Consider the following 11,900-nt stretch of genomic DNA (forward strand, 5'->3'; position numbering starts at 1 on the left):
TCAGCTGACATGATGATGCCTATTTTGGCAAAAATGAAGTGCTGTCTAAGAGAGTCCTCTTTATTGCTAAAGGACTGAAAAGGGAAGTCAGAGATAGACACTGCAGGACTCTACATTTGGACTAATGACTCACATCTCAGGTGTTCAGCAAGTGACAAGCTTCCCTTCTCAGTCATTAGTAAATCCATACTCAAGATAAGGGATACCAAGGGATACCTTACCAGTGAAAGTTGTTGTATTCAGCTTAAATCACTTTATTCAGGCCCACTCTTTTTTTTTTTTTAAAGACCTAATGTCCATTTTTTGTGCACGAGAAAGGATGTTATTGCTAGTATCTGGACAATTTTCATGTTGGGCATCTCCATTTAAGAGTAGATTCTGACTTGAATCCTTGGGGTTAGTTAGAAAATTAAACTATAGTAAAATATATGCAGAGCATTAATAGAATAATATTACTTACAAAATATGAAAAAGCAACAAACCAGAATGAAGCATAGTATTAAAGACTAAACTTCTCAGTCACCTAAATAAGCAATCGTATGCTGTGTTGGATATAACAGGCATCATTTGACTGATGCTGTTGATCTACCACAGTGATATTTTGAAATGAAAAACTATTAAACAAATAAGTGTATTGAAATTAGTGGTGTTCACAGGGTGATAGTCAAAATTCTTCTATATTTTCATGTTTGAACCTCCTAGTGGAAGTCATGTTTTGCCTTTCTAATTATATATTTGATTACCCATAGCCAGCTTTATACTTTGGAGAATGCCAAACTCAATTCAACAACTTTTTGAAAGAACTTTCTTATAATGCTGCTAAAAATAAGTATAAAATGTTTAGAAGGTGAATAGGTTATTCTGAGCATCACAGTATACTGGAAACTATATCAAGTGTATGCAGTCAGGCAGATCCTGTCTGACCTGAGGAAGTTTCTTCTTTTCTGCCTTTTGTTAAATGCAAGTTGGGTGACTAAATTGATTTCTGTACCTTTTGGGTATTTTCAAAACAGGTTTTCTAAAGTCAGCTTCCTAAACCTGTACCAAGGAATTTGAATGACTGCTCAGATTTACAAAGTCTAACTGCAGTATTAAGTCAAATAATTAATTAGAAGGGCAAAAGAGGATTTCTAGTTGAATGGTTAAGAAGAGGGAAAAAAACCAAACCTTCTTTTTGAGATTTTCAAGATCTGGTTTTAAAACATGCTGTGCACCCAAAAACTCCTTCAAAAGCCAGTGTCTTAAAGCAGTGGCTTGTATTCTCAGCAGCATGAAGGGCCTCAGAGGATCCAGAAGGGTTCCCAGACAATATATATGCCTTTTGTCACCATTTCAACCCTATTCATAATGTTAAATCTGGAAACTGCCATACATACACAAACCTTTATATTGTCCATTGCTGCTCTAATCTGTAGGTCCCATGGACTTGCTTCCGTAGCCATAATGGCTCGAAAATTCCCTGTTTCAGTTCTGTTACTTTTATCACTCCCCCACCATTCAAATTCCTGTGCCATTGATTTTACTGGAGAAGCTGTTTTTATCTTATTGTCCAGAATAATTGTTATATACTCTAGTTGTGTAAGGGTTTTATCTGTCATAATATTAATAGCACTGCATCAATGACAAAAATTACTATTGCCAAATTCATACATTCAAAGCCACACATTGCTCTGTTTTTTTAAATTATTATTTTAAAGACCTGTTTCTTTGCTTTAGGGATCCTTAGTCTTTCACAATACACAAATCATGCTTATATCTTGTTCTGCAATCAGAAAAATGAGGAGTCTTTTTTTAATTAAAGTTGTGATTTTTACATGGTCACAGGAAAGGGAAAATAACAAATATGGTGAGACTTTAGATAAAATTACAAGAATTGGCAACGCTGTGTTTGTCAACAGGATGGAAATGATGCTATGTTTGTTCTTTTCTTTTGGAAAGATGATATCTTCCTTCTTTTGCTTAACTTGTGTAGCAACCATCTAGCTTTGTTCAAGCTCGGCAGATCATTAAAACCCATGGTCTGGGCTTCCAAGGACTCAACAAAGGCCTTACTGCAACACTGGGCCGTCACGGAGTTTTTAACATGGTTTACTTTGGATTCTACTTCAATGTGAAAAACATTCTTCCAGTCAACAAAGTAAGTTCTTCATACAATGCAATAGACAATCAGATAAGGGCTGTGGCATTTTGATTAGCACAAATGAAGTAAAGCAAATGAAGAATTTATACTTCTCACATTTTAAGCAAAGCTGAGTATAAATAGTCATTTTGAATTCTCGTTTTCATGAATTCCTCTTTATACCATGGTAGCAATGTGAAAAGGCAGCAATCAAGATACAGGCATGTTATGCTTATGTTGGGAGTGTATACACTTTATTTGTGGCAAGCTGGCTTAGAAGAGAAAAATCAGTTGCTAGAACTTCTTTCAGTATTCACAAATAAGGGCCTAAGCTTGAGGAGATGGCAGAGCTGCAGTGCGTAGGTTATTCTGGCCAGGTGCAGGGCCTGCCCATTTACTCAAAAGAGAATTCAACCTAGTGTTGTAGGATGACAGGGAAGATTCATCCATGAGAGAGTCAGCCCAAAACAGGACATGCAAGATCATGCACAGGGGCTTTGTGTAGTTTATAAGTTTGAAACAAAGTGTCTTTATACCTGTAATTTCACTTAAAGCAATTTTGATCGTTCTTATTTCTTTACATAACAAAGGAAACATTCCGCTTTACAGCAAAGGGAAATTTTACTTATGAAAACATAGTAATATCAGCAACTTTCTAAATTACTATGTGAGAAACAGCTAATGGTTTATTAATGATTCCAGTACTTCCTGAACTGTTTTTTTCTCCAATGTGATTTTTAGATTATGACATTTAAACAGTCACAGGTGTAATATGTAGTGATAGATATATAAGAAGCTTCACTTTATATTAAAAGGGATCTCTTTCTATTCCCAGGTGAAGTAACACTTTTTTTTTCTGCACTTCTGTTTAGCCTGATATTTTTGTTGGCAACACTGTGTAAACAGAGAAAAGCTCCACTTCTTATTTGCAGATCATTACAGTAAATTGAATTGTTCAAGAGCAGCTGACCCACAAGTTTCTGCAAGTTTCTTTTGGTGTGTTTAAGCATACTTTACAGTGTACTTTAATCACACATCCTAAAAACTCAAGGCACAAGAATAGCTTGATACTAAGATAGCAGTAAACACTTTTGTTTTGATCAAAAGATGAAAAAATCATAATCACTATGCAGAACTTTCAGAATAATATGCAGGTAAGGACAAAGAGACTTGTGTGCAACTTCTGTGTGAATCCTGAAATGTTCTTGCCTAGGAATTGAAGCATAGTAATAGTATTTGGCATAAACTTGCTTTCCTAGCCTTTCAAATTTAAAAATAGGAAATAATTATTACATGAGAAAGATTCAAAGCTTTATGATCTAAAAGAAATTAGCACTTTATAAAGATTTTGTATGATGCAGGAATTTTTAGCATCTACCACATGGGTTTAAATCCATGTAAAAACAAAAGAGAAACTACTTCAATGTTGTCAGCCACTGGCCCAGCTGTCCTGCACATACTAGCAAAAACAAAAGGCAACTTAATCAATGTGGGAGTAGATTGCATTAACTGCAAATAAGTGGCTTGCACGGTGGCTTGCCCAGTGGCTACATCTGTGCTAGTAAATTGAGCAGCATCACTGAAACTCAGTCATCTGTACTGTTAAATGTTCCCTGGCACAGCTTTGGCCCTGACCAGCCAACACGGTTCCTGGCTCTGGCATAGGAGCTAGTGCAGATAAGGGACCATTCCTAATAGGCTGGTTTCATGCAGCCAGTCTGTTTTGAATGGCAATAGCATGTAATAGTGCTAATAAACTTAATAGGACTCTCTAGGCCAGATAGCGTCAGTGCCATAGACAGTTCTGTACAGAGAGATATAATTTAACTCCTATTAAAATCAATGCTAATCTTACCCAGAATTTAGGAGAATATAGGGGATATAGATGACACCTCACCTGGCTTGTGCTAGCCAACATTACATCTCAGGTGTTTACATGCACTGAATTTCACAGTGCCTAGAAAACGGAAGTATTCAACAATAATTTGTGATCTGTAACTTAACCTCTTCTGCCAGTAGGCAGGTACTAGAGGCTGAGAGTTATCAAACCTGTACAAGGAATTTAGTAGAAGCTGGCTTGCAGTAAGCCTGAAAAATATTAAGCAGTTATAACTTCTCAAGGTTTCTCACAGACTTGATTTCATTACAAAACCTAGTTTGTTCACTTTATGTATTTTGCCAGAAAAGAAAGTATTAAAGCCAGTGTTACAATATTGGCAAACGTAAAACAAAGTGAAATAAAAATGCTACATTTGTGAAACTATTTTGACTCTTTACTATGTATTTGCTGTTCACCACCTGTAACGTAAGTGGAAAATGTATGGAAACGCCTGAATGAGCCTTTTAGCTGTCAGCAGTACTAAACTGTGAATTAAATTTGCATCCTGATTAGGTATGTTTGCAGCTTATTTTGCCAAAAATAATAAACCCTGTATGTTGAGTGGTCAAATGATATGAATGACAGGTGTGTGTTGTAAAAGTCCATAATTAATAATCTTTCATATGTTCAGTCTGTTCTACTAAAAAGACCATTTACACCCAACCTTGTGCTTTGTTTGCTGAAAATGGAATAAGCCAGGTTTCTTTCAATTGCCTCTGATGTATGAACCATAGAGCATTAACAGCTATGCATCTGCCCTAGCAATTAAATAAGTCTGCAAATTTTTATTGTCTCTCTTGGTTCTACAGCACCTGTTTTAATATTGCATTTCATAAGCATTCAGCAGCTCTCGCTTTTTGATTCTTATCATAATTAGGTTTGATGATGTTAGTTTAATTAAAACCTTTGCTCACTACCACCTCCAAGTGGCTGTTACATTTCTTAACAATATGAAAATTCCTCACTGCCTGTTAAAAGCCCCCTTTGAAACATGGCCAACTGCAAAACTCATTTCAAGTCAGGCACCACCTGCCACAGCTGCTACAGATGTGCCTCCTGTTACAAGGACTGCTGCTTCAGACCATGGATGCTGAGTGGTGTGTTCTTTTGTAAGAGAAAGGGGCTCTAAACTTCTATAGGCAAAGAAGAAGAGATGGGAAACCAAAATGGGCTGTTCAGCCTGGTCAGTAAGTAAAATAGTACACAATTTTATTTTAGCTGTTTTCAGATCTATGCTGACATAGAAGTGCTATGTAGGAACAGAGAGAGTGAAAAGTGCATGTGATGCAATGGAGTTGAAGAAAGAGCAAGCCAAGGTGATTCAGAAGTCTGGATCAGAGTGGGTAATGGAATAACCTCAGAGCTACCATCCAAGGTCAGGTATCAGGATGATCTGGCAATAAAAAATATTTAAAATGGCAGTTCTGTATCCAGTACGACATTACAAGTCCCCTATTGATCACTGTGAGGTGTCCTGTAGCTGTTGAAATGACAGCCTGTGCTGCTTAAAGACTTCAGCCCAGGTCACCACCACCAAAACATGTTGCATTCAAGGTGAAATGTCTGTTGCTACCTCACCTGTACCTCACTATGGTATTTCTGTAGGCAAGACTGATGCGAAGTTTAAGGAGAGGAATCTTCAGTTAAAATAAAAACATGAGGAAGAAACACAAGTTTCTTCTGTTTTCCTACAGAAATTAGTATAATGCTGAAACTGAAAACCAAATTTGACCACAGCTGGCAGAGAGGCCGGCTTGTAATAGCTAAGTTCTTGTAAGACATACACATCATCATTTAAAAGGAGAGATTCTACAAGTGCATGTTATGGGTGCCCCAACTGAGGGAAATTTTCAGTAGGAAATTACGGATTAAGCACTGAATTCCATTGGAAAAAGCCCGTGTAAGCCTTAGTCTGGACTTGCACCTTTCCAGACATCAGTATCAATCAATCACAAGGGCTGATAGGACATCAAACTCATTTAGGTCTGGTATTCATAGAGCTACTCACTTTTTTCTGTTTCATAAATTATTGTATAACTTAGACTGAGGATGGATAGTGCTGACAAAGGTACATCCGTTTCTGGGTGTCCTTTTCTGCATAGCTAGTGCCTAAATGATGCCATGAATAACTGACCTCCCTGTAACCCCAACACTTTATGAACAGTCTGATCTATTCTATTTGCATTTAAACCACTGTTAGTGTGTACAGAATGAACAGAAGTTTGTTGCTAAGACCTTTGCTACTAATGTGCTATGATTTTTATGTACCACAAGCCATTCTAATTTTTAAAAAGTATTGCCAGTATGTTTCATGTTTTGTGAAATCAAAGTGTTGAGTTTTCCTGCAAGTAATAAAGAGCCTTGTGGATTCTGACATTTCTTTCAAAACACCTGTATAGACTTCATCCAGTGCATATTGTGGAAGTTTCAATTTATTTTTCTTATTGCTAATCTGGAAAGGAAAACTTCTTCCTTGTTTTCATTTTCACTCAAAAATGCACAGGTTTAGGAAACAAAAAACTATTTTTTTAATATCATGCTGATGTTATAACATGGCAAGATCATTTGTTATTTTAATGATCATCTTCTATATTTAAAGTACCTTTATGAAAAAAAAGGGAACTGCTTGTAGAGTCTGATATAGCAAAATTATGTCCTGCCTGTTGAAAACCAATAGCAAAAACAAATTATGTGCATAGGAAATGCCCTGGAACACACTTCCCTGTGACTTCTACTACTTAGAGAAATGGGATTAAACCTACTTCAAGAGTCTTTGACTCCCAGTTAAACTCTGGTTTCTTTGATGCTATAGAAATGCCAAGGTAGGAGGTCCTTCTAAAAGATCAAATAAAACTCAGTTGAACTGTGAACTGTGAGTGAGCAAAGAAGTTTTTAGATACACTTCTAACCTGCTTCTAACTTTTACCATGAGCATATAGTAGGGTTCAGAAACAATCTGTTGTAAATTCTTTAGCCAATTAGCTGAGTGAGTTACCACCGTTTATAATGCACAGAACATGGAGGCTCTCTTGCTGTTGTGCTGAGTTGGATTGTTAATAACAGGAAGCTAGCACTTCTTAGTACAGTGGATCAGCTACATGTGAAAATAAATGTAAAAAACCTGGAGGGGAATGGCAGCAGACTGAGATTAGCCTTTATTTAATTTAGCATTTGGGGGTCCAACACACAAATGAGTGTTTTAGTAGGCTTCATGGTGGAAGTTGCTGTCATTTGTAAAATATTCTGGCCAATTAGCTAATAGTGTGCTTGGATTTCTCCTGTTTTGATACAGTAATACTAAGTACATTGTGAAGCCCAATTATACAAATCATCCCCATATGCCATACCAGTCTTTCTTTATGAACTGTGTTTATAAATCCTGTGTGAGGAAATGTGTACTTCAGCAATTTAGACCATGTGTAAAAACATAGCCAATAGGATTGTCAAGAAAACAAGTTCCAGCATAGGAAATCCTAATGTGTTCTGCTAAAATAACACGAGTGTGTTGTGTGAGTTTTCTGATTAAATGCATATTACTTTATAGTAGGTAACCTGCATAGGTCCTTTCATTTCCCTTTTTATTCTTTTTTTCTCTCTTTTTTTGTAGGATCCAAATTTGGAGTTTTTGAGGAAATTTGGAATTGGGCTAGTCTCAGGAACAATAGCCTCAATTATTAACATTCCTTTTGATGTTGCAAAAAGTAGGATTCAAGGACCACAGCCAGTTCCTGGAGAGATCAAGTACAGAACCTGTTTTAAAACTATGGCAACAGTCTATAAAGAGGAAGGGTAAAACATTCTTATTTTAATAAATGTCCGGATCTCTGTTTTAGTTCATATGGGTCCATAAAACCATGTTGTTATATTTCAGATTTGACGAGTACCATTAAGCCACCCTGAACTCACATATCAAAAGAGCCCAATGTCACATTTTGATAATATATTTTAGACTTATGAGAAGATACGGTCCTACTACATGTGAACACTTACAAAAGACTAACAAGATGATTATTGGGTTGTCAAAATTTATGCTCCACAAATAAATGCTTCATACATCTCATGCAAACATTTTAACTCTTCATTTTGTAAAAGGAAAATATCAACAGAACACAGAATACTTCTCAATTCAATCTAATTGTAATTATACAGTCCTATGTACCTTTAAAATTACTGCTGAAATAAATTGGGGCCAAACCCTTGTGGTAATAATGTTTTTCAAATTTTAAAAATATTTCTCAAGTCTGAACTAAGTTGTATCTTTGATATTCAATTATATCAGTCATTTTATCCCTGTATGCAGCTGTTGTTAACAGACTTGTCTTGAAAGTAAACCCATCTCACTGATTAAAGTCATATTTCTGATTGGCTAGGCTCACAACATTGCTTTTGTGACTGAACATTGATTAGCTTTTTCTCTTCATCTGATCTGCCTCTGTAAAATGTTAAAATCCAGATACAGCCTGCTATTGAACATGTGCAATTTCAAATAATTGCTCCTAAGTGCTCTGCCAGCATTTTAACAAACATGTGCTACAATTCCATTCTTCTTTTAGAGCAAGGATATTGTTTGAAATATTTTGTTTGTGTTTCTTCTGCTACAGATTTCTGGCTCTGTACAAAGGCTTGCTTCCCAAGATCATGAGACTTGGTCCAGGTAATTTTCATTCTGTCATTTCTGTATTGCTTTTGTTCTTGTTTTCTTTTCCCATTTTTCTGAGTCTTGACAAAATGTAGTAAACATCAGTGTACCAAAGATCATCAAAATCTCTTTCACTTTGAATGGTTTCTTTTGATAATAGCATCATCTAATTGTATCATAGATGGATTTAACTAAATATGTGTCTAAAAAGAATCATTTTACATACACAGCAGAGGATTGCGGATCCAGTTAACTGGGCGGGTTTGCAATTGCTTTATTTATGAACAAGCAAAAGTACACCCATGCAAATTACAGAACTTTAAAACTTCCTATTCCTTTCAATGTGATCTTTTGGGTCCACTAGGACTATTCAGTACCCACGTGAAGTCACTTTAAAATGCAGGTTAGAGTCTCTCCAGTACAAATGCACTCAAATAGTCGAAGCATAGCCCAAGCATATCAAATTCCAGTTACTTTCTTCTCCTGTGCTCTGTGCAGGCTGTAAAGAACAGACACTAAAAGGTCAATAGTATGAGCTGGGAAGAGACTTTCATGGCCCTGGAAAACTAAGAGGACAAGGATATCTTGAAACCGGGTTTGTTGTTTGACCCCTTCTCACTGATTGATACTCCAAATGTGGGAGCATGGTGGTTGAAAGCTACATCTTCTTCAACTTCTAGATTATTTTTCCCTGACTGGTTTTGATTAATCATGAAAGCAAAGCACTGACCCCTTAGGCTTTGCCAGCCCACAGAAGCACTTTGTGTCAAAAAGAGCAGAAGCCTCAATTTGAACAGTATCCCATTCCCGTGAAATTGTATTTCCAATTGTGTAAGGTGATTTAATAGGCAAGAATACACATGGTTAAAAGCAAGTAAGTACAGAGTCTGTTCTGCAGTATAAAGGAGGCATTAGGTTTGTCTGTAAATGTTTGCACATCCAATCCATCTGGCTAAGTGCTAGACCATGGCTGGTTATTGTGCAAGGTAAGGAAGAAGGTGGGGAGGGGAAACAAGGAGTTCTGGAGCTAAAAGCCTTTTTCTTCATACTCCAAAGATACTAGATTACATACAGGACAAAGACAAGGCAGGGTTTTGCTTTCCCAGTACCTTTTAGCACAGCAGATGTTGGAATACAATTTTCCATCTTACAAATGACCATGCATTCTGGCCCAGATCCAGCAAGTCAGTGAAATATGCACTTCGTTAAAAATACTTTTGTAGTCCTGTTGACTAATATACAGATTTGGCTTTCTGATGAAACAATAATACAATCTTTACTGTGACTGGAAAGGTAATTCCTTCTTTCAACCTGTGAGTGCTTACAGGAAAAGAGATACACAAACAGATCACTCAGGATGAGACTTGAAATTAGCCTTGATTTGAGTTCAAATCACATGTTAGACATTGTGTCTAAGATTTGTTTGTAGGTCAAAGCCTCTTGCTACCTTCTTTCTAGCTGTTTGTGAGTTGCTCTTCATAGTGATTGTCAAGTCTGATGACGGTTCATTACGATAAACGACACAGGAAAACTCGTGGTAGTTCCGTGTTCCTGGTTGTCTGAGCCTATCCCTAGAAAGGTGAGCCCAGTTCAGCACAAGATTTGTTTGTTAGAGGTGCCCCTCCAAACCACCAACTGAACCAACAAGCAAAGCAAAGGAATGAAAATATTTGTGCCCCAGTGTTGGCACAAGCACTGGGGCACAAATGGCACATTGTAATACACTTTTACTCCTGCAGCCTGGCTCTATGCATCTTCTCCAACTAGTAGATTCACTCTATGTTTAGTTATAGATATACCTTCTGTAATGTTCCTGTCTTTAGCTTATACAGTACTTACAGTCCAGTTACAGTTTAGTTGCACTACAAGTAATGATACTTCATGGCTTTCAAGCTGGGATTTCACACTGTTATTGATTCCAGCAGATAATGCCATTTCATCAGATTAAAGCTTTTCTTGTGGATTTTTAGCCAGGTACAGGCACAGGAAGATTATACTTATTTCAATACTGTGATTTTCTGCTTTTGACATGGTAAATGAACAGGTGAAAACTTTTCTTGAATCTTACCTGGAAGCATTTTCATCACCCTGGTGATGAATTTTTGTCATTCCACCATCATTGCTCTTTCATGGTCAAAGATAACTAAACAAACACCCAAATACACACACATTCAGATCAAATGTTTCATTTGTTGAAGAACAAAGAAAAATATTAGTCTCGAAAAAAGTTAGGAAAAATCAGACTGAGTGTGAATTTGATTTAATATATAAGCTTTTTGCATCAACTTTTTGGTCTGCTAGTAAGTAAAATGGGTATGGTTGAAGAATCGGAGAATTTCTAATGAACTAGGAAATTAGTAGAATTATCCATTTTGAAATAAGGCTTTGCTATGTCCTGTCTTAAATTACACACTACAAATGCTCTGTAAAATTTTGAAAATGCTGAATTTTCTGTGTGGTAAAATAATATCCGTTTTTTTCCCAGGTGGTGCAGTGATGCTTTTGGTTTATGAATACGTTTATACATGGCTTCAGAACACAGTCAATCACAAGCAGCACTTCTGAAAAATGTACTTTTTAAAATGATATGCATTCTAAAATACTGCAATAAAGTAAAAGTGATTCTGATCCTTTATGGTGTGGAATGCCCTCAGATTGCACTGATGTTGATACAGTTAAAAGTAAATTTGATCTTCAGGTTCTGATCCAAGAAAACATTTAAGCACATGTTTTTCTGAAAGTGCATAAGTAAATAGCTCTGCTGATATTTGTAATTGTTTTGCTAGATCAAGATAAAATATGAAGGAGACATTAAAGGACAAACTGAAAATTCTTGACATAGGATCATCCTATGTAGTCATACACTTTTTTAAAATTTTCAGCTGAAATGGCAAGATAATTACTCTCAGAAGATTTTCAAGAAAAAAATGGAAAAATGCTGGAGGGGTCAGATGCTCAGCTAGTGTAAACTGACAGCTCCATTGACTCCACGTTAAGAACATGACCAGCAACTCTTGAATCAGATTTTACTGTGAATTTTATATCCATCTTCATATATTATTCCTAAAAGAGCTGTCCTGTGACAAAAAATGCTCAGTGCACCCTGACTGCCCCTTTAGCCTTTCATTTCCACCATGGTATGATGAAACAAGGTTCTAGACTGATAGCACATATGCAGTTGTAGCTTGCTGGCCATGCACCTCAAAGAAATACATCTTTCTGTAGATAAAAAAAAATGTTGCTGTGAAGCTAAAATTGTTGCT

At 36.4% G+C, this 11,900-nt stretch overlaps 1 protein-coding gene across 1 annotated transcript in view; it reads left to right on the top strand.

Annotated features, from left to right (window-relative positions):
- Window positions 1-11,263, top strand: part of SLC25A21 (solute carrier family 25 (mitochondrial oxoadipate carrier), member 21) — a gene marked incomplete at its 5' end in the record, with an annotated part of 22,173 nt that extends 10,910 nt beyond the window's left edge. The window contains 4 exons of the mRNA XM_009076005.1: window positions 1,973-2,137; window positions 7,606-7,787; window positions 8,600-8,652; window positions 11,123-11,263. Of these exons, the coding sequence (XP_009074253.1) occupies window positions 1,973-2,137; window positions 7,606-7,787; window positions 8,600-8,652; window positions 11,123-11,202 (480 nt within the window). The remainder of the gene's footprint in view (window positions 1-1,972; window positions 2,138-7,605; window positions 7,788-8,599; window positions 8,653-11,122) is intronic.
- Between the last annotated feature and the right edge of the window lie 637 nt (window positions 11,264-11,900).

The sequence above is a fragment of the Acanthisitta chloris genome, unplaced genomic scaffold (genome assembly GCF_000695815.1).
Source record: "Acanthisitta chloris isolate BGI_N310 unplaced genomic scaffold, ASM69581v1 scaffold43295, whole genome shotgun sequence".
Lineage (NCBI taxonomy): Eukaryota > Metazoa > Chordata > Aves > Passeriformes > Acanthisittidae > Acanthisitta > Acanthisitta chloris.